This window comes from Cygnus olor, chromosome 1 (assembly GCF_009769625.2).
Source record: "Cygnus olor isolate bCygOlo1 chromosome 1, bCygOlo1.pri.v2, whole genome shotgun sequence".
Taxonomy (NCBI): Eukaryota; Metazoa; Chordata; class Aves; order Anseriformes; family Anatidae; genus Cygnus; species Cygnus olor.
In genome coordinates this window covers 126,739,414-126,761,831 of record NC_049169.1, presented here as the reverse complement: position 1 = coordinate 126,761,831, position 22,418 = coordinate 126,739,414, and the positions used below count along the sequence as shown (strand labels likewise).

The 22,418-nt window shown below is 37.6% G+C and overlaps 1 protein-coding gene across 8 annotated transcripts in view; it reads right to left on the bottom strand.

Moving 5' to 3' along the window:
* Positions 1-22,418, bottom strand: part of MAP7D2 (MAP7 domain containing 2) — a 78,091-nt gene that overhangs the window by 2,515 nt on the left and 53,158 nt on the right. For 2 of the 8 annotated variants that reach the window (XM_040532164.1, XM_040532213.1), the window contains 12 exons: positions 22,106-22,204; positions 20,275-20,385; positions 18,815-18,937; positions 15,905-16,053; positions 14,708-14,835; positions 6,767-6,999; positions 6,255-6,381; positions 4,775-4,979; positions 4,544-4,648; positions 3,233-3,286; positions 2,527-2,605; positions 1,587-1,773 (listed from right to left, as the gene is read on the bottom strand). In XM_040532164.1, the coding sequence (XP_040388098.1) occupies positions 1,587-1,773; positions 2,527-2,605; positions 3,233-3,286; positions 4,544-4,648; positions 4,775-4,979; positions 6,255-6,381; positions 6,767-6,999; positions 14,708-14,835; positions 15,905-16,053; positions 18,815-18,937; positions 20,275-20,385; positions 22,106-22,204 (1,600 nt within the window). The remainder of the gene's footprint in view (positions 1-1,586; positions 1,774-2,526; positions 2,606-3,232; positions 3,287-4,543; positions 4,649-4,774; positions 4,980-6,254; positions 6,382-6,766; positions 7,000-14,707; positions 14,836-15,904; positions 16,054-18,814; positions 18,938-20,274; positions 20,386-22,105; positions 22,205-22,418) is intronic. The other 6 variants (XM_040532180.1, XM_040532188.1, XM_040532170.1 and 3 more) reach the window with 6 other exon arrangements.

Genomic DNA, 22,418 nt, shown 5'->3' with positions numbered 1-22,418 from the left:
AGAATAACAGCTGTGTAAATTTTCATTAAGCAACAAATTAATCTTCTGACCATCTAAAACCTACTACTTATCTTAGGGCCAGCTGCAGTAAGCCTTTACCTAGAGTATGTCCCAACCCAAACAAAGAGAGATTATCCTGTTCAGGAAGAAAGGTCACACAATTTATATTCCTTAAAGATTAAGGTTTGTGGTACCTGTGGGACACGAACATTCATCCCTAAAAAACACATTTCTGGTAGTTTACTGAACTGAATTTACTGACCACTCATTTCTGCGCCTGCACCCTTCCATTACCTAAATATTAATTGCATCTCGCAAATTATTGTCCTACTCCTGCAAGTACTTACTTAAAGCACTCACACTTCACAATTTAAGTAAAAAGATATTTCTTAATACTTTGCGACATAGTTCAGACATAGAAACGCCAGAATTTAATTTAAGAAGCGTTGCAATCAGCTGATGCTTTACAGAGACTACAACGGCAAGTACCTTTCAGTTTAGAGAAGAAAAGGCAGAACTTTTGTGCATCAGATTCAGTAACACCAAATCCAGGTGGTGCTCAATGATACTGGTAAGAGACTGGGTTTAACACAGATCAAAGAATATAATTTACCTCAGTGGGACTGAGCTGTAGAATTTGCTGCCAGATGAGGTCATGGAAGCAAATATTATCAGCAGGTTGAAAAAGGAGTTAGATAAACCCATGAGGAACAGACTGATCTGTGGATATTAAACATGGCAACGCAGATTTCTACCCTCCAGCATCCCTAATATAACACTTCTGTGTGGTATTGGATTGCAGGAAGTGGTTAGGCTCAGGTGCTCTCCCTAACTAGATTTTCCTATTCGTACTTGCTCAGACAGAACAATGGCTTAGGTGGACTTTTGGTCTGGCCCAGTAGGGCACTTATGTATTTATGCAGATTTACTGGAAATATGTAAACCGTATGAGAGGTTAATTTACCTTGTTGGTTAATGAAATGTAGTATAAAAGTTTCATGTTTAAAATTCAGAGCTAGCTTTCTCATAACAACCTTAAATTACCAACTTCCTTCTTTCCTGAGTCCTTCAACCAAAATCCAACAGTATTTAATACGTAGGAAGTTACTTACTCATTCTGATAGACTTGTTCCAATACAGTACTTAAAACTCTGAATTCATAAATTTACTTTATTCTGTTTGTATGGACAGAGAAAAGCTTACGCATCATAGCTATACAGTCTTGACAGAAATAAAAAAATAATGGTGGCATCTGAATAATATCTATAGTAGCTATTTTCACAGTAAGGTGTTCTGGGATCTATCTGAAAGGTTTGGGAAAATTTGTATGGAATCCATACAACAATGGTAGAAAGGTTTTGAAGTTCCCCTACCCACAAATATGTGAGAGTGAGATGAGGGTCAGACTCATCTGAAACAACCAATTTGTATCTTGACAGAAGTGGAATACACCACAGCTGACACCACTATCCCGATGCATTGTGGAGTAGGTGAGAAGTAAAGGAATAAGTATTAGCAAATGAAACAGGAAACTGTATGTGTCTAATATGAATTTCACAATTTCTATTTGTAGGTATGGTCTGTACCTCACGTCCATAGACTGAACCTCATCTGTTGAGTCTTCCATGCTGTTAGATTTCCCATCAACAGCTTCCAGCTGAATAAGTCCTGGAACTGACTTTAGTCCATTAGCAACTACATCTTGGGAAGGGACTACAGAGGCAGCACTTTCTAAGCTTTTATTTTTTAGGCAGGTTGCCAGTCCATTGATCTCTACAAAAGAAGGTTAGAAATTATGACAGTAGCAATATCTTATTTAATTAATTTAAAAAAATCAGAAATGCTTTTAAGTTACAGAGTAGGAAGGAGGACTGCCAATGAAGTAGGGATTCAGTTTCATCTGTGACTCACACTGTACTTTCAATCCTCCTTTCCACTCTAAAATTGTGCTTTATGTTACATCTTTTAATGAAACAGGAAGAGAATGTATCATCTTTACACCATTTACTAAAAGCCCTTAACATAGGAAAGTAAACAAAACATAGATAAATGCCACAGCTATTTTTTAAAATTAATTCTTAAAAATACGTGTTGTTTTCACCAAGTCAAATTAAATCTTATTTTCATCAAGACTCTGAGCAATGCTATAAAAAGCTTGCAAGCTTGGTTGCGTGCTGAATTTTTATTTATTTTTTATTTTTTTTTTTTTTTTACCAACAGAACTCCAACGTAGGTTGCAGCAGCCAAACCAATTAGCAGACTGGAACTTCTCATTTACAGAAATGCTATGTCAGATCAGAAATGCTATGTCAGATACTAAATGGAGAAGAAAATTTCTTCTGCTTCTGCTTACGTGGCTAAACAAGGGTGAGTCCCCAGTCTGTAACGCTTGTGACTGACATAAACCGAGCTATTCTTTTTGAGATAAAAGCAAAGAACCTGTGGTAATACACAGTGTTATGCCTGAGCAAAACTCAGAAAAGAAATAGCTATTAAAAGAGGTCATAAAAATATGGCAAGCCTCACCTGGCTGGTTGAGAACAAGGACTTTTGGTTGCTTTTCCACATTCAAAGTTGATGGTATCTCCAGTTTTGGCTCTTCCTTCTGTAATCAAGTAACAAATCAACTGTATTAGACAAAGTAGTGTAATCTTCATGGAACTGATTGTGTTCCAAACCTGTGGGAGTACACCCAGGGTCAGGGGGTGGTCAAAGTTCATCAACAGTATTAGAGAAATTTTTTCTTTTAATATTGGGCTTAAAAAAAAAAAATTCTCTGAAAGTAACTGAACAAACGGTTTTCTTAGTAGAAAGTTTACATTTTAAGTGAAAACTTAACTGTTCATAATTTTCTGGCTGCACACACCTGCCTTGTTCTCAAAAACTACATTCCTGGTAGCCTTAACATGGAGAGCTCAATAACTAATTCACTGGCTGATACAAAGCAGAAGATATATCAGCAAACACTACAGCTCCAGCATTCAGTACTACCAGCAAGGGATGAGTTCTTCCCACCTCACTAGGCATTCAAGGAGGTACATCTACAACACTTGCATAAAGCTGTGTCTCTGTTGCAGTGGCACAACAGTAACAGTCATTCCCAGTTCTAAAATGCAACTAAAATTTGGGTGTAGAGCATACCTAAGTATACTTACTATCATAGAACAATGCTAGGGTTTAATTTTCACATGAGCTATAAACCAAAACAAATCCTGAAAAAACAGTTTCATACCTTTATTTCTGGTGTTTCACTCCTCCTTGTTCTCTTCATTATTTCATCTATTCTCTAGAAATCAAAATAAAATGGTGTATGAGAAGGCAGGCAGAATATTTAACACAAGAGATAAAGGAAGAAAAGAAGATAAAAAAAAAAGTTGTCGTTTCACGACTTCATCCCTGCCTCTCCTGAAAAAGGGACAATAAATAAGAAAAGTAAATAAAAGATAGAAAACAGCTGGTAGCTGGCTTTCACATACCAGAGCTCACAAAACAGGACTTTCTTACTAGGTGGAATTTATAGGCAGACAGACATTTTAAATACAAGATGTTTGTAGTTTTGAGTTGTGCTCAGCTTTGGACAAAGAGATTTATTTTAAAACAACAGCTATTATTTTAATCTAGTTACTTTTCCTATTTCCAAATAGTTGCTTTAAAAATAGTTAGGGTTTTTGGAATGAATGAGTAAAATGAAACATCTGAAGTTATTCTTGCTAGGAATGTGCAAGGAGCTACCCTAAAACCTCTTTTTTCTTCTCTGTTCATTAAAAATAACAAAAACCCACACAACAACTACTCCCAGCAAGCCCTGTTTCTTTGCACTACTGTGAAAGGAAACTATTTCAGATGTAAAGACATTTTGCTTTGGTATTCTAATCTGCAACATGCCTCCAGCTCAGTGGTAAACTGTTAAAAATAACATATTGGAATAACATATATGGAAAGAAGGCCTTCTATAACCAGAAAGAGGCTCAGCAGCTCTGCAGCTGTTCTCTCTTGCCACAGAGCTGTATGTAAAGCTAAGCTATGCAGTTCCAGCCTTGCTTGTGCAAAAACAGTTGCAGAAGAGAGCCCTGCTGCCTCTGCATAATGTAACCAGAGACAAGCCAGGTGGGAAGAAACCTGTTTATCCCATTAACTTTCTCAATTAAGAACACAGAGCTTTTGTTGAGTAAGTTTTAAAACAAAGTCACTCATGTTCCTCAATAGTCTGTGATGTCCTGGGTTGGGTGGCAATCAACATTTGCCTTGGCATGCCATTCCCTGTTTGTCTCAGGCATTTAACTTTGTGGGTTGAGGCTAATTCTGTGTTTGTTCACTACTTAGAAGAAAGTCATTTGCCTCAGGCAACTCCACTTTGTTCCATATGCTGATGCAGACATTCCCCTAACCTGTAAGGAGCAAATACTAAATTAAGCATAAATACTAATCTGTAATCTTCCCCTACCCACCCCAGTGTTATTTCTGGATTCTACTGGGTACTTCCCGCGTTATATATTTAAACAAGACCTGAAATAAGCATCTTAAATGAGACACAAATATCTACCTTCTTCCTCTCCAGTCTTTCTTGCTCAATTTGCTGCATGATTTGCTCCCTTTCAAGACGAAGTTGTTCAGCTGCCTCACGGGCTTTGATTTCTGCTTCTTCCCTCTAATCAAAATGTGCAAAATATGATAGGTCCATTATTTATTTCAGGATGATTAGTGAATACTATAAAATATTTTATTTCTATGTATATATAAATATATGTATACATATCTGTGTTTGAGATTATACCTGTTTCTCAATTTTGGCCTGGAGCTCTTTTTCTTGCTTTTCTTTCAGCATTTGTTCTTCCTCAGCTCTTCTCTTGGCTTCCTCTTCCGCCTTTTTTCTAGCTGCTTCTTCTTCACGTCTTCTTTCCTCCTCTTTCTTTCGAGCCTCCTCCTCAAGACGAAGTCTTTCTTCTTCTGCCTTTCTTTTCTGTTCTTCTCTTTCAAGCCTGCAAATATACATTAGTACGTTTAAAAGGTTTCATCTTGTTTAGCATGAATCCTGTGGTATGTATGGCATACAATCAGCATTAACTGACTCTGCATCAGTGGACATTTTCTTGAAAAATACCAAGAATGCAAGAAAGAGGTTGAGCACATGCCCAAAATATCAAAATTTTATTCCAACCTTAAATATAATATATATATTAAATATAGTATCTCATAGAAATTATATTTCCCTTTAAAAACAGGTTTGATTAAAGAAAAAAACACATTTCCATTCTAGTTTCCAATGGAATATAAAGAAATAATGTTCTGTAAGCTTCAATAATAAAAGACATCCCTCTTCTCCAGTACTTCACTTAGCTCCCAGAACGCTGGTATCTATAAACAAGCATATATTTCTGTCCTTCATTTTAGCTGAAGATAAACACATTGGATCAGTAGCAGCAAACAAAATCCACAGAACAGTGATATGCTCAAAAGAGTGGGTCTAAATATTCCACCTGTGCTGTTCACCAGCCCACTCAAGGACAGCATGTTCCTTCACCATCACATTCAAGAGCTGTTTTGACAACTGAACAATCTTATCTCTGCATACTGGGGATTTGGGAAGTATTTCTGTTGGGCCAAACTGGCAGACACTAGTGATTTTTTTTTCCCCCAAACATTCTCAATAAGAACAGACACAGTTGCATTTAGACATGTAGAGTTAGAGATTTAATATTAGGGAAGGAAGGCATGATTAGTTGACATAGGCAACTAGCATCCAATATGGAGAACAACCCAAAAACTTACTCCAGGAACAGAGCCAGAAATCCACTCTTTAGACACAACAATGTTCATTGTGCCCACACTCTTAAAGCCCTCAAGTGCCTATGTACTGGGCAGGGAGACGAACTTCAGGTAATTTTTTTGAATACAAGCCTTGCAGTTTAAGGCATAAACAGTTACCACATGATGATTTCTTCTACATGAACTAGCTCATTTAAAACTGCCTCAGATGTTTTTACAAGGTACTGCACATTGCAGTGTGGACATAACTGAAGTATTTGGATGAGTGAGTTTCTTCAGGCTTCTTGAAGGGGCAAAATTGCTATTTTCTAACTTCACTAGTTATAAGGACTGCATAAAGACACTAATGAATTATGGATCCAAATTTAAAGAAATTAACAATTAAATGTAAGCTTCTGCCTTGATTCTAAAAACATCACAGTTTCAAGCACCTTCAGTGGTACAAGTCAAATTATTAGCTAATAATTTTCACAAATCAACAGTGATACCTCTCCTGTTCTTCTCTTTCCTGTCTCTCCCTTTCTTCTTGTTCTTTTTGCAGTCGGGCCTGTCGTCTTTTTTCAGCTAGAATTTTTGAGGCTTCTTCTGCATCAGTTGTTCCTGCTGTGATCTTCCCTGGAAGAAGACCAAGGGTGGAAAGTCAGACAGGGAACTGAGAGAGGGCCCAGTGCTTCCTCACTGGCACAGAGGCTAAAACAGGCCAGGTTCACGCTGTTATGCCACCTTTGCTTTTCAAAGCATACATCAGCATTTTCTGCAGATAGAATATGAGACAGGTAAGGGCATCCCTGTATTGCAACGTTTTCATATTCTTGTTAACAGACATTTTTCATACACTAGTAACCCTGGTGAAAACTATACATTACTGCTTCCAACATGTACTTTTACACTTACTCATAAACCCACAGCCAAGTACCTTCACAAAAAGAACAGTTCTTCACTGTTTGAACGCCCCGTGGACCCACAATACCTTGCAATGTGTTCTTGCAGTAAAACTCACCTTCACTGCTTTCAGTCTTTCCTGCAGAAGGCACGTGCTTTTCAGAAGCCACCTGGCCTGCCTCATCGGGGTGTGCTCCTGGGGATTTCTGATGACTGGCATTTTCTTTCTCTTTATCTGCTTTCTTTTTAGGAGTTTCCTGGTTGAGATTAGAAGTGGCACGATGCTTCACAGGAGAAGCTGGATATTGTTTGGCATTTTTAGGAGACTGAGGATAAGTCTTTGCAACTGTCCTGATGAGGGAAGACAAAAATCAAAAACTGTCCATACATTGTGCAACTTCAAATCAAGTTCCATCTTTACATAGATCATTCTTCCTTCTTCTTGGCTCTGGTTACATAGGAGTATCAGCTGTTTTGCACAATGCTGCATAGAAATTACCTGGATGCAAGCAATCAGAACCTGAAATGCAGGGGACTGGCAAGCAAGTGCAAATGACTACAGACTCCTTTAGTAAGACCAGTAATACTGTCTGAGTTGTAGGAAAGCAACCACGGACTACCTAAAAGCAATTATTTTCATAATTCCATAATCATTTTGTCAACACTACTGTATTCAATAGCCTACCTCAACATTTAACGTGAAGCTAGGACTGCTTTCTGTCTGCAGCAATGATGATGGGCTGCAACGTGCTGCTTTCCTCTGAATATAGCCTTCTCAAACACCATCTTTCACTAAGTAGTATCTTTAAAATGATTTTTTAAAATAGCACCAAATATTACTATATACCAAGGTAAAGCCTGGCACTGCAAAAGAGACAGAACTGACCAAACCATTCCACAGCCCATTCCTCTATTTCAGCTGATGCTTTCATCAGCACCAAAAAGCAGGACTCAAGGCTCAAAGCCCGGCCTGCGTAACCTGCTAGATGGCCATACTTGTGGAAATTGGATGGCACAGCAGCAGTGCTACTGATAGCTCATTTGGCTGTTGCATACCTTAGATCACCTGATAACCCTGAAGTCAGTTCTGGGAAAGTGAAAGGGCAAGGACAATTGATAATGCTCGCCCATTTTCAGTAAATAAGAGAAGAAATTACAAGGAAACAAAACTACACACAAGAATCATTCATTATTTATCTAACAGCAGTAACTAGCACTAAACGCTTCTAACATTCAGAAAAGCTGGGCTGTGTGGCTAAGTGTTATGGAAGCAAAGAGATTACAATCTTAAAAAATGATTTATGCAAGCCCCATTAGAGGAAACAATCCTACATTAAAGTGAGCATTACACAAGCAGTTTTAACCTTCCTTATGGATATATACAATTACGATATGAGCGAATTATCCCTTATCACTTTTTTAATCTGCACACTATACAGTTTCATATACTACAGCCTATTTTCTGTACTATATACTCATTCTGGCAGACCACAGGCATGAAAAGCATGGGCAATGTCTTAAAATTAATGGACTAGAGTGCAAAGCTTTGTACAAACTTAACTATAGTATTGCGTGGCCAGAGACTATTACAACCGGAACAGGATTTGCATTACAGATCAGATGATAAAAATTACAAGTCTTTCAACTCCCTCTCAATTCGTGAGTTCAGGAAAAGAAATGGTTCTTTTCCACCATATTATGTTGCACTTGAAAAAGGCTGAGACACCAGAACACAGGGAGCTCACTTAAAGCTGCCCAGTTTATGAGGGAAAGACTGTAGAATAACTGCACTGCCTGTATGCTCTTGTTCCCATGAAGAGCCATTGCACGCTGCAAAAGCCCTTGGGCTAGTGGAACAGTAGCACCCAACTAAATCTGAAGTTCAGCTCAGCTACCCTCTGCCCTCAGGCCCAGGAACTCCCTGTAAGCTCAGCTCCTTGACCTTGCTCCTCCCATGAGCTGAGCTGTACAACCGCACCCAGCCTCGTACCCTGATGATCCTGATGTCCTGGTTTGTCCTTAGACATGAATAATTATTAAGGCCTTTGCTGGCTGTCACTGGACTCTTAGCTGACTGGTCACCAACACCTGACATGCCCTGGTCACCTTTTTTGGGTGCTGTGGGATGGGGCCCTGTGAGTGAGCTCCCTGTCCCTGCCTGCCCTGCTGCCACCCATAGCTCCTGGATCGCCTGCCGTGTGGTGCAGCCCACTCCTGCTGCTCCTGGACAGAAACGGGCGTTGGAAGATGTGGAGAGGCATGTCAGTGTTTCCATCTCTTGCAAAAAACAGCAATGGAAAAAGCTGATTAACATCAGTTGGTGTGAGTCTAGTCTGTTTTTATCACTGCCTTTAGTTTTCTCTTCAGGATACAAATGCAATTCCCAAGCCCTTCTAAAGACAGAGATTTCAAAGTCCCTACCTACTTCTGTACAGTCTCAAAGAAGTGCCTCACCATTACACCATTTCATTTCATAAAAATATAATGTGTAAGTAGAAAGCAAACAACCTTTATGTTTCTCCAGAGCACAGAGGATGCTTCTTGCCAATGAGACACTGTTTCAAAGCATAGTCCTATCTTGCTGTCTTACATTTGACTTTGCCACGTATTTCCTGCAAGGCTTTCTATTTAACTTGTTTTGACAGGAGAAGCAAAACAGTCGTAACTGAGACTGAGTCATTTTCAGTATTAGTACAGAAATAAGTAATTGTTCTCTAATAAAGACGTGACAATCAAATTAAAGAGGCTGGCAGGAAGGAGGCTACTCGTGAGACCTACGTATCTTGGACCGCATAGGAATTAGTGCAAACTGACTGTACAACTTACTTGTTGGACTAGAAACATGTCCTAAATGTATGAAGTAAAACATCTTGAACTTTAAGACCTACAAGATTTTTCCTTATAACTCTTTGGCCATAAGAACATGTATGGCTTCACTTGTTTTAAAGCAACTAAAAGGGAGAAGCTTATAAAAGCCAGATTACTGTAAGGACAGCAAGAGTGTACTGTGAGGAGTCAAAAGCTGAGAAAGCCCATCAGGAACGAAAATCTTTTCTTCCAGAAGCTTAAGATCATTTATTTGATGCCAGAATAAATTATTAAATATTGTTTTTCCCCCTTGTATTTAAACATTGTCAACTTAGCATTTTTAACATTCCTAAGCACAGGCAGAACTGTTAATGTGTAAAGCTTTCCTACTACTAGTATTTAGATTGACACCACTTCCCCCCCCCCCCCCAGAAAGGGGCAAACTGATTGCGAAGACAGCAAATAGGATCATTAAGGCAAACGGATCAATGCTTGCACTGGGGTCTGCTTGGGTTTAAAAAAAGTTTTTTTTTTTTTTTTTTTTTTTTTTTTTTTTTTTGCCTTGGGAGAAAAGGAAGGGAATGGAATGACACGCTGGTAAGACTGTGGGAACACAGGAAGCATACCCGATGGAGACTGATTAATTAAAAGACTCCTGAATATCCTAGAAGTGGTAACACATCAGTTGTGTAAAAGTTAGGTAATCCAAGTCACTAGATTTTACAGGTGAATGCAAAAGCACAAGAAACATCTTCCTGCCTCCATGAAGCCTTATCCTTCTCCTCTTGCCCCCATGTTGACACAGGGGAAGCCATTTGCACCATGACCCCTACGTGCACTGCAAGAATCTCTACCGGGTCTGAGAATCCACCGGTGCTTAAGTTACAGAGGCTCTTATTTCAGTTAAAGAGAGGTAGTAGTAGCCCATACTGCAGAATAATGTCCCATGAACAAGTAAGCTCAGCAGAGGAGTTCTGAGCTTATTCTGGCTAAGCATAGAAAACAAAGTACATGTAGCACATGAGTCAGAGGTCACAACCAATTTTGTCCGTAAGAGGCATGAGAAAGAACAGCATGCTTTCTTTAAAAGCCAGGTACATGGCAGGTCATTGGTTATGGTAGTTAAGCAGGCTAACTTTAAATCAGAGATCAGCAGAGATCAATGCCAGTGCTGCCTTTTTTTTTTTTCCCTCCCTATCTCTCTATTAACTCAACAAAAGCTCTGCTGGAACCATACCAAGGGCTTTCATGTTCTCAAACTTTACTTCTTAGATTACTCTGATCAAACACTGTTCCTGGGTTCTGACATTTTTACTCTATCATTTGTGATGCTCTTGCAAGAGCAGTTTCCTTTTGCTCTTAATTTTGATCTTTTCTAGCCATGGACAGATTTATTTCTCTTCGATTCCTTAAAAGAGCACAAACTCAGCATAGGTCTATTGAATATTGCTGTTTTATTTGATAGCTGCACTATTATCAGTTTTCAAAACCTTCAGTTGGCCCATCCTTTAGGCTAGCTGCTGAAAAAAGAACTCAGAATAATCTCAATCCAACATTGTTTTCATCTTTGCAATGCAAACCGAAGATTGATACAAATAAATGTAGTAGGTATCAAATAAAAAAATTAGATCTAGGTTAGTGGGGTCATAGAAGCTACTTCTATAAGGAGTTCACCACAAGATAAATATCTTGCTAATGGGCCATTTTAAAAACTTATAAAAGTCTGGGCATTTTTGTACTCCTGTACATTCATATGTAATCACTTTTCTGTAATTTGATAGCACACGCGTATTTCTGAAATCACAGTGATGTCCCAATGGCCGCAATGGGATGTTACTTATCCAAAAGAACCACCAAGTTACAGGTTCAGTTAGTGAAACTCTCAGCAAAGGATAGCTAGTGGTACAAACTGAGAGCTGGAAACTGACAAGAATGACTAGCAGGGATGCATTCCTATTTCCCTTCCCCCTCTCCTTTTTTCTCCTCCTCCCATGAGTTAATGGGTTGGCATAGTAATCTAATGTAAGGGCCTGTCAGAACTTTCCATTTTTATTTGCTATGGCTTATCTGAAGGCACTTAAAACTAAATCCTACTTCCTCGATTCAGTCAAGTCCCATTGATTTTGAAGGGACTATTTACCCAAAGACATGTGAAGGACACAAGCATTATTGCTTTGCCAATCTATAAGATGGGACACTTACCAATTCTCTGAGGGACCCTGCAAGAATAAACTGATTAATGTATAGATCTTTGAAGATGAAACAACTGGGGGAAAAAAAACACTCTAAAAATCCTGGTATTATTGAACTTGTGAATAGATCTGAAGAATATAAGCATTTTACACAATTGGTATTCAATAGCAACTGTAAAAATTAAAGATCATTTATCTATTTTCCTAGCTCTCTAATCCATTAACTGTCATCTTTGTCAGCTGATGTACATTGGATTCAAAGCAATAGTTTTGTGCTTCTTTCTTGTGTGGCGCCTCTTGATATCTTTACTTTGTCAAATTTCTTCATCCTTTGAAGTCCTTCCTTGCTTGTAATTATTCTTCACCATATATTTTTTTCTTTCTTTCCTCTTTTTATGTCTGTACTTGCTTAGTCATTTTTCTTGGATGTTATGCTTTGAGTTCATCTTTTTTCACACCTTCACAAACGTTTTTATTTTATTTATGCAATTACTGCAAATCCATTCTGCCATCAATCACTCTCTCTGTTCAGGTTACAGTTTTACTGTCTTGTTTGAGCCTGTTTCAGTTACTCTACCATGACAAAGAAAGCTTTTTAATTAATAACGAAACAAAATATCAAGAAGAGAAGGCAAGCAACTACCACTCAGGAACCAAGATGATGACTGTAAAGAGCTAACAACTACAACAATACCAAGCAAACTGGAACATCAAGTCACATGTTTTTAAGAAGAAAAATGCCTACAGCTAATCATCTAAATCACTGGCCATTCTTGCTTCTTTACTGAATAGCTTTCAAAGTTAAGGTGCTATCCAGGATCACTAACTACTAATGCTGTTGAATACATATTCTTGTTTCTTCCACATGTATTTTTTGGCCATATGGTGTGCTGGATGGAAAAAAGATTAGACTTGTAAAAGTTTTCAACAATAATGAATATTTGTCTACGTACTTAATTACAATAAAATTATTCTTAAGCTCCACAGTTACTTTTAAAGGAAAAGCTAAGATTATACAATCTAAAAGAAGGTTCCTACATTTAAATCCACTGACCAGCCAGATCATCATCTGGCACTTGAGTTGCATGAAGAACTGCATATCTTTATATAATAGTACAATATGATGAGCAGGATACTTTGTTTTGTTTTGTTTTTTAATTTCTGAAGGGACATTTCAAGAGCACTGAAGCACAACTGTCTTTCTGCAGTCAGTAACAAACACGGATTTAAACTCTATTTGCTGCATCTCTCGTAAGGTCAAGAAGGGTGTTCTAACTAGGCCATGCTGAGATTAAACTCTCTGTAATACATTGGTAGCAGTGATCAGAATCAGATTCTCTTGAAGAAGAGAGGAAGAGAAGAAAAGGATAACAATCTGGGGCTTACAAACACAGAGAAACCCACTAGCAGGCATCTTAATTCCTCCATACAGCATCTGCTTCTTCCTCTAAAAAGCAGACTCTATATTCCTCATAGGCAAAAAAAAACAGAAACATTTTCCTATAAAAAAGTTCTCATAATTTGCATTTGTATATATGAGGAAAAAAAAAGAAGAAAACACCTTAAATTTTTGCCTAACTTTTTATGGAAGTTAGTTCTACAAATTAAGACTGGATATATTTTTTTCCATGGAGAACGAAGCACCTGTTTCACAAAATCTCTTCCCCACCTCCATGTCTCTAGAACAAGCTGTACCAGCCTTTTCAGTGTCTGCCCATCATGACATGCTTCACACTCAGCAACTCATTTTCTGCAAATCATTTTAACTACACATGTTTCTTGGTATGTCTTTTATACTGGTCAACCAAACTGAAAAATGCATTCTGAAGAGGAAATATCAGCAACCTCTAGAATAATATAAATTTTTAGTGTGAACTTTTCTCTGTACATTTTTGAGTGCCAACCATAGCACGATTTGCTCAAAATTTTACTGAAAAATCTGATCATCATTAACATTTCTTATCATTACATTATTTACAAAATTTATATAGTTCAGAATGTGATAATATTCTAGATATAATATTGAAAGTTTGAGCATTTGTGGCCCATAATATGAACCAAGAATTGTAATTTCACATTGCATGCAAGGGGATGTCTGAAACAGGAAGAATGTCAATAGTCTGATGATTTCCTGCATTTTGTCTAACACCAGATGCACACACAAAATCTTTCCTCCATTAAATGACTCTGCACACTGAAATGAAGCAGAGAAGGAATGCTAGCTAGCTCTTGAAGCAGAAGAAATTTGTCAGAAAGATCACCAAGAGTGGTCCAGAACATAGCCAGGTTCAGATAGAAAAAAATATTTATAACCAGACCAAAGGAGATCATTTCCAACACAGGACCCGTGAACAAGGTCTAGAAAAGAAAAAAAACAGACAACTACTGCTGACAGTTAGGCCTTAGAGAATTTCTGCATTTGAGCCAGACTTATTATCCTGTTCAAGAAAGCTGAAGAGACATTTGGTAAGACTTGTGAGTTGTAAGCTGTACGCACAGACTACAGTTTTGAGAGCGTGCAAAAGAGCACTAAGAAAAGCAACTCAATTGGCAGTAAGGCCAGACGTGCCACAGGTCTACAGCTCTGCATGGTGCATGGTGAGGGAAAGAGGTATGTAAATAAACAAAGATTAAAACTGATGGTTTAGATGACACACAGTTAAGTATACTGATGGATCCAGATGGTAATGCCAGCAATAGGAAATGCACACTTTAAATGCTGAAATTTCTAGTTAGTAATCGTGTTCTGTGCATTTGTTCAAAATCATATAAAACAAAAGCATGCTTAAAAACAAACATTTAATAAAATTTCACAAGAACCATGAATTGCACAAGGATAATTTGAAAAGACTGAGAAAAGGCAGAATATCTCCAGTGACCACTAACACGATTTTACATATACTGTATCCACTCATCTACTCCTCTCTATATATGAATATATATGGATAAAATTAACTGGATTATATACAACACTACAAAGGAAGTTCCTCAGGAATCTGTCTTTTTTATAGGTGAAAAGAAACTCAAAGCGTAAGAGACCACTAATAAGAAAGGCATACTTAGGTGTTGCAGGTGAGGCAGATCTTCTGGACATGGCAGCTGGAGAATCAGACCTTCTCAGAGGAGATCCCATACCAGATGAAGAACTGGGTGTGGTGGGTCGCTTCTCTTTCTTTATTTTCTCAGTCTAGAAACACCATTCATTTTAGTTTCCATAATTATGAGCAACATTTCAAAAATGTATTTGATAGTTATAGTAAAAAGATGGCATAAACAGATTTGTGTAACATACAAAAGTTTTTTAAACAGCAGCTCACAATTGACGTGAATTTTTTTTCCCCATATACATAAAAAATAATCATGTCTTGCATGGACATAGTATACAAGTTGCAAATATAAAAAAACATATCAGAGCATTGTATCTCCAGAAGTTCTTGAGGGTAGAGGGTCTAAATCAAAATCAGACTGCAAGTTCTCTTAGACATGGTCAGTAGTACAACCACAAACAGTGCTGGATGTAACACTGTGAATTGCACCTAAGTCAGACTCGACGCAAAACTACAGCTCCCAGCCCCGGTCCCCTCACTTGCACCCAATTCAGATAGCATGAAACCCCCTACCATTTAACTATTCCAAGACACAGGATCTTATAAAACACAAATTTACAGCCCTAACATAAGTTTTCTAGAACTTGTCTTATGTTGTGTAAACTCAGTGAAGGTGAATGATTTATTTGCCTTCGCTTTTCTGGAAACTACAGTGGATCAATAATGCAACTTTTAAGCAAACAGCATATAAAATGTCTACAAGAGAGTCAAGCAACTTGAATAAAAGACAGGCATGGCCAATACTTCTGGCAAGTCACCAAAATATGTGAATCTTGCTAATTAACCAGCAAGACTGGACTGACTTATAATCAGTCATATGTGGTAGAGAGATCCTGTTTGTCATCTCCATTCCCAGAAGTTACAGGCAATTCTAGATGTATGCACTTCAGCACCAGAAATCTCACTCCCCTGAAAATAAAGGTGTTGTTCCAAATACCATTGCTTAACATTGACTCCCGGGAGGAGGAAAACATTAAAGTGTTACTAAGCAGGAATGTGAAAAGAACAGATGCATGCAAGACTTATTTTCTTACAGCTGTTTCTTACAAAAGGGGTATCACTTTATTTTTATGAATATAAAGTGAAAGTTAACAAGCAGAAGCCACATCAGTTTACCCAGAAGTGAAATCAAGAACATTCTAAACCCACCTGAGTAGCTTCAGCTGCAGCCGCCCCTTTCATGGCATCCGAAGTGGAGGGTGAAGTTGCCTTCTTTCTGTCTGTGCTTCGGGTGGGGGAAGGCTTGTAGGGAGATTTAAGAGGACTAGCTGGTGCTACACGAGGACAGATATGGAATACTAAAGAGTTATAGTACAATAGCAAGAGTAAAAGGGAGCACAAACAGAGGAGGCAAGGGAGAGGAGAAAACAGCATACTTCTATGTTATAATCTTCAAAGGTTGTTTTTCAAGTTTTTTAAAAAGCATTTACAAATATCACATTATGTAACACATTCAACATAGTCCGGTATTTATTAAAAATGCCTCAACTAAAAGTAACATTCTATAAGATTATTATTTTTTTTTAATTATCTCTAACATACCACTCTCATATACTTTTTGAATCACTTGACTGTGACTATGATTATCTTCTCTTTTGAAAACTCTGGCTTCCTGTCAATATGATAAAAAGTGTAATAAAATAATTCTAGCTGGGTAACTTTTAAACAGATACTGTAAAACAGGAAGGGGGATAGAAGAGTAAAGATTTTTTTTTACATTTTTAAAAAGCCTAAACATGGCCAAGGCTCCTAAACATCTCAGTTGCCTTTCAGAATAATACTTAAATTATTTAAATAAATTCTAAACTAAATGCTGCTGTAGGTATTTCAGTTATTGTTATTAGTGGCAAATATGAGGTTTGAATAGGACACATGCGTTGCACTTTACAAAGCAATTCTTTCTAGATATTTTTTTTACTTGCAATATGAACAGGGTTTTAAAAAAACGAGATATTTTAAATCTTTTTTTCATTCATATTGCTTTCTAAGATGAAACTTTCACAGACATATAGAACAGTCAACAGACTATATGCTTTATTAATACGAAACACGCAAATTGTAACCAAGTGACAGTGTTTACAGCCTTACTTTATTTCACCAACATCGAGAAGGATATTGACTTTGGAAAAATGTTAATTACTCACAAATTTTAAGGAGAACACTTTTTTAAAAAAGTATCAAGGGCATTCCTATAGCATCTCCTATGGTGCCTTTTTGCATGCTTTCAAGTTTAACTGGGGCTGTGTTTTTCTTGACTGACTTTCCAGCAACTGGACAAAAGTTCATTGAATGTTAATAAAAATGTTCAGAAACTTGATTGCTGCTTAAGGTACTTCTACTTCAACCGTAACAAAAATGAATTATAAGCTTCCAATAAAAACTGTTTGCATGAATATCTGGAACTATATTAATAATGCTTTGCCTTAAAGAAAGTGTCTTAAAAGTGAGGATCCTCATTTCTAAACTTACAGAAAATACAGGAGCAGAGCAATTTCGGCCCAAACATGATCTCAGGAGGCATGGTATACACTATGAAAAATAAAGACCCTATTCCCTGCTCAGGAAGTTACTTCTGTTGAGAGAAGTACACTTCAAATAAGAGATCCTCCTCCAACCTTTTCGCTGACAGCTACAGTCAAAACCGTCAATGGACACTGGGTATCGATGTTCTTTGCAATCTGTGCTACAGGTCGATCGCCTTGCAAAGAAATGACAAGAGGACTCTGGTTCAGAGTTATTCCCAGAATCAGCATTCTAATTTCAGCTCAGGGAAAAGGCGATCTGCAGGCCAAATTGCATCCTTGTCAGACATGCCAGCTTGCTACTTTAAAAACTCTGTGATGAGGAGGGAGATAAGGCTGAGAGTTTACAAACAAAATGACTGGAGAAGGACAAAGAAAGTCCCTGTTGATTTCTTCAATATCAAGCACAACATAGAAAACAACATCTGTAGGTGGTCCAAGCAATTCACCTCAAAATTTTCAGCAGAATATACTGATCTAGTTTTGAGTAGGCTTTTTTTTTTTCCCCTTTAGTCTTGGCAGTAGTTGCTCCCTGAACAGTAAGTAAACCGGGAATTTTCTCATGGGCAAAGTACTGTATGACAACATTTCTGCTCCTAGCAGGTGCTACCTTTAATTTAAAACCGAGGGAAGTAATTTCAGGGTCATTCAAAACCAACATCCTTATGCACTACAACAAGAAGTAATGCACAAAGGAAAGTACAATTACTTTGTAATTAATTTTTTAAATGTTTTGTATTAAAAAATCACAGATGTAGGACCTGAGCCTACTGCAATTACAACATATGAAAATATAGAACATGAAGATGCTAATCCATCTACTGTCTAACCAGTTTTACCCTTAAAAAGTTTCCTTTGGCAGACAGATGTTTGGTTTATTTTTATGTTGGTTTTTGGTTGCTTTTCTGCTTTTGAATAAAAGTGTGGGAAAAGCTATTAAACTTTTTTTTCCTTGTTTCTGCAAACACTATGACAGCAGGCATAACTTTTTAACTAGGAATTACTCAAAGTCAGGCCCGTACCTAAGTATTAGTAGGACTAGAAACATTAATTTTTCACGTTTGCAAAATAAGGAGTTTATTAAGACTGCCATTTACACATAGGAACAGTAATCATCATCCCTAATTTTTAGTTTCTTAAAGAGAGGTATTTTCTAGAACTGATACCTTCCAAATCAATGTGTTTATGTTTTTTCCTTTAAGTAAATATCATTTAGTATATATATTTGTATGTATATACATACATACAAAAGTAATAGACATACACATGGAGTTAAAGACAAAAAGTGATTTAACAGCAAAGAACTGTAACCCTGATAAAAATAGTAAAGGCTCAAATGGTACACTGGGAATTTTGTTCTGCATACTATTTGGATATAAAAGACGACAACAATACTATCAAGAACAGCTTAGTTAATAGTCTATTTTGTGCTAGCATATAAATTGTCATTTGGTTCACGGTATTCCAATTTCTTTAAGCAACTACTCAAATGCAACCCAAAACATACCTTAATGGTTTCAAAAATTCGCATTTTTACCTGGATTATTGTACTGCTCAGAAAGCACTAATGTACTTCTGCTTCTGGCTAAAGACGACTGTGTGGGAGTCAGCAGCCGAGAAACAATAAAGTTTTCCATTGGACTAAGATGCATGCGGTGAGCTGAAGGATGGGAGCAAATAAATTAAAATTTAAAATGCAACAAAACAAAACTATGTTAAAATAACAGAAACAAAACAATGAAATGATTAAATGAAATGAAAGTCTTGAAGCGTTTGAGATTTTAAGTATTTAAAGATAATTCTCATTGCCTCTAAAAAGGAATTTCTTGTTCCTCCACCACTTTAAATTATTTTTCAACCTGTACAATAAATATAGTAAGGTTAAGACTATGTTGCATTTTGTTCTTACACAGAGTAGTGTTCCATTCCACAAAATGGCGGCTTTCGTGACTCAGCATGAGAAACATTTGCTTTCTTCCCCAGTAGAAAGGTGAAATAGTTGGTGTGACAGCGCAGCTACACTCTAGTGTGCCAACCATACTGGAATGCATTTAAAATTTGCAGTCTCACTGCATTATATAAATCTTACTTATACAATATGCCTGCATTCCCTTCTACTCTCTAAATATAAGCACCAACTATATAAGAAAGATATTTATAGATGTTCTTATTGCATGCATATATAAAGCCACATATCACAATAATCTCAAAGCTATTGATGAGTTTTCACTAAGCAATTCAGAAATGAAAGCAAATATATTTTCTCTTTTCATTCTAGAAATGAGCCTTTACTGTCTCTTATTTCAGTCAGCATTTTTTTTTCTCAGTTAAAAAAAGTCAGAGGAAAGGTGGGAAGAGGAAAAAAGACACAAAACAAAACAGAAAAAATCCAAACAGTTCACAGAGGAATAAATCCTTCAGTCTTTTCGTCAGTGTTTAGCAACCACTAATCCTGCAAGATGATCATCTTTTGCTGAGTCTCTCACGGATCAGGGCTTCAAATCAAATCAAAGAGCTCTGAAACTCTGGTCACCCGACTGAGGTCTCCCAAGTGACTCATCGGACGTACCTCTGCCAATTGTACATCCCGTATCTATTGTCCAGCCTTGTTTGCTTTGCTTTGTTTTTCATTACTTGGCTAAAAGATTACAAGCTGTAGAGTTATGGGAAATTGCTGCAGTCACAGCATGTACAATCTTGTTTGCTACAGTATCAAAAGTTTAAAAAGAATCAGTAAACAAAAAAAGAACACCAAAAAAAGCCAACACCACAGCATTTGTCCCTGGCCTAGGATCTCCAGCAAGGCAGCATAGTCTTGGGACAGGCTATTGAACTGTTTTATTGTATTTCATATCAACAGTTAACTTACAGCCCCCCAAGTGTTTAATGGCTTTTGAATAATAGACATAAGAGAGTTGCATAGATATATGGACAGAAAGAATTGCTTTTAAGCAGAAGGAGAGTTTATGCTGGCAGGAGACCAGCATTTTCACTTGCCTCTGTCGGGGGAATGTGTTATTGCCGCTGTGGAGGAGGAGAGGCGCTTACTGATTGGCGATTCCATTTGCTTTGGCAGGTTCATTGTAGAAGCTGAAAGTTTGTCACATGCTGCAGAGAGACGCATTGAAGATATTTGTATTCTTATCACGGTGTTGATAAACTCCCCAAATTAACCTTGCATTTGTACTCATGGCCCTTGCCACTGATCACAGCGCTGGATGACTAAGGCATGAGATATGCTTGTTCCGACTGCCAAAGGACCAGCGTCTTTTAAGACATGCTTTGGGATGCAACTTTTCTGCTTGTGAATTTAACATTTCAGGTACATAACAGCCTGTGTTTTAGAGTGCCACAGGCAAATAGCTGTGTATCAGGGCTGAATGAGTGAAGCCATTCTGATACAAGATGATCAGTATCAGCACAAGCAGAAAGTTACCTAACGAGAGGGGGGGAGAGCTTTTTGGTACTACCCCAAGTGTATTTTTTTTTCCTGTTATTTCTTCTCGCATACTGCTTGACAAAGCTTGTTTGAGCACATCTCATTTCCTCCCTTGCCATTTATTCAACAGAATGACTGGAAAATGCTATTCGACAACCGTTATTACCAGAGTGTATTCCTCTATGATGATAACTGCATGATACTCAGAAACACAGCAAAGCACAGACTCTTTGCCCTTTAAATTTATTTTTTTTCAAAAACAAAAATACTTTCAACTAAAGACACATACGTGGCCCCAGTCTGCAGCACCTAAATTACTGCAATCCCTATAACATCCACAGAAACCCCCTCAGTGGGGTCTGCGAGATTTGCCTCCACTTACTACAGTAAACTACAATTCTGTGTGTTTTTTTTAGAAAAGCAGACAATGCTTTGCAAAGCAGGTAGCACACATGAGCTGCATATCCAAATCTTTGTACGTGAGCAACGATTAGTACAAAAATTTGAATCTGTTTGCGCAAAAATAGTAGTTCTGCAAGAGCATGGGCCCAGCAACCAATAGGCTGCATTCTGCAGGAGGAATAGTCAAGCCTCGCTCCTCCTCCTGGGGGAGAGAAGGAACCTAGTTCTTAAAGCACTGGCTGCATTATATTTTCAAAATGTCATGTACATTTGAAATCAAAATTAGAAGTCCTATATGCAATTCGTTCTTAATCTTGGAGCGCTATCTACTTCACAGTCCTTTTAGGGGGAACAGTTAAAAATAATAAAATAGATAAAACTGAAAACAAAAAAGAAAACAAAACACGATTGCCTAAACAAAAAGTCAACTATCTGAGTTTGTTACAAATACCAGCGTGGCCAAAACCCACTTCAAGAGGCTGAAAACATAGCATAGCTGTTTATACCGAGTGTGCTCATTCTGAAAATATTGCAGAAAAAAGCCCTTGAGATGAGAAAAGAGGACTGTTCTGATGAAACACTGTCTCCGTAACAGATTTTCTCCTACTGATTTTTTTCCAAGCAGCACCTGCACACGTACATTTGGACTGTAATATATGCATATTTATATTTACACACACACAAACACACACAGTACCCACAGAATTAACAGAGATGAGGATCTGAGCTGTAGAAGTCTACAGTTAGTGCGAAAATCATGAAATGCCTCTACTGTGTTGGAATGTGAGGCATGCACTGCTCCACATGAGAAAATTAAAAGGAAATTAAAAAAGACACTTGGTCCACATCACTAAGGGTAATGCTGTAGAGTTATCAGACTGAAATAACAAGAAAACTGTGGTTAGGGAGGACAAGATCAGTGGATGGATTACGGTGATTAGAACAGTTATAAACGAGACACGATGGTACTGTGATTCTCTGAAATACCATTGAAGGAATCAGCAGGAGCGGTAGAGGTCACAGGGTCTGGAGGAAGGGTGTTGGCAGCTAAACCTAGAACAGGGGGTGGGGTATTTTCTGATTCACCTACACAGCAGAAAAATCAGAGCAAAAAGAGGTGAAAAATTACTGAATAAGTTGGGGGAGGTGGAATTAAGCATAAACTGCATCACAAAGACAAATCGGTTTCTTTCTCAGAGTATGAAAGACTTCTTTGATTATCATGTATATTTAATTTTCTGGCTTTCTTGATGGCATTCCATGAAAATTAAGGCATGAAACAGTTTGCTGTTTTAGAGTT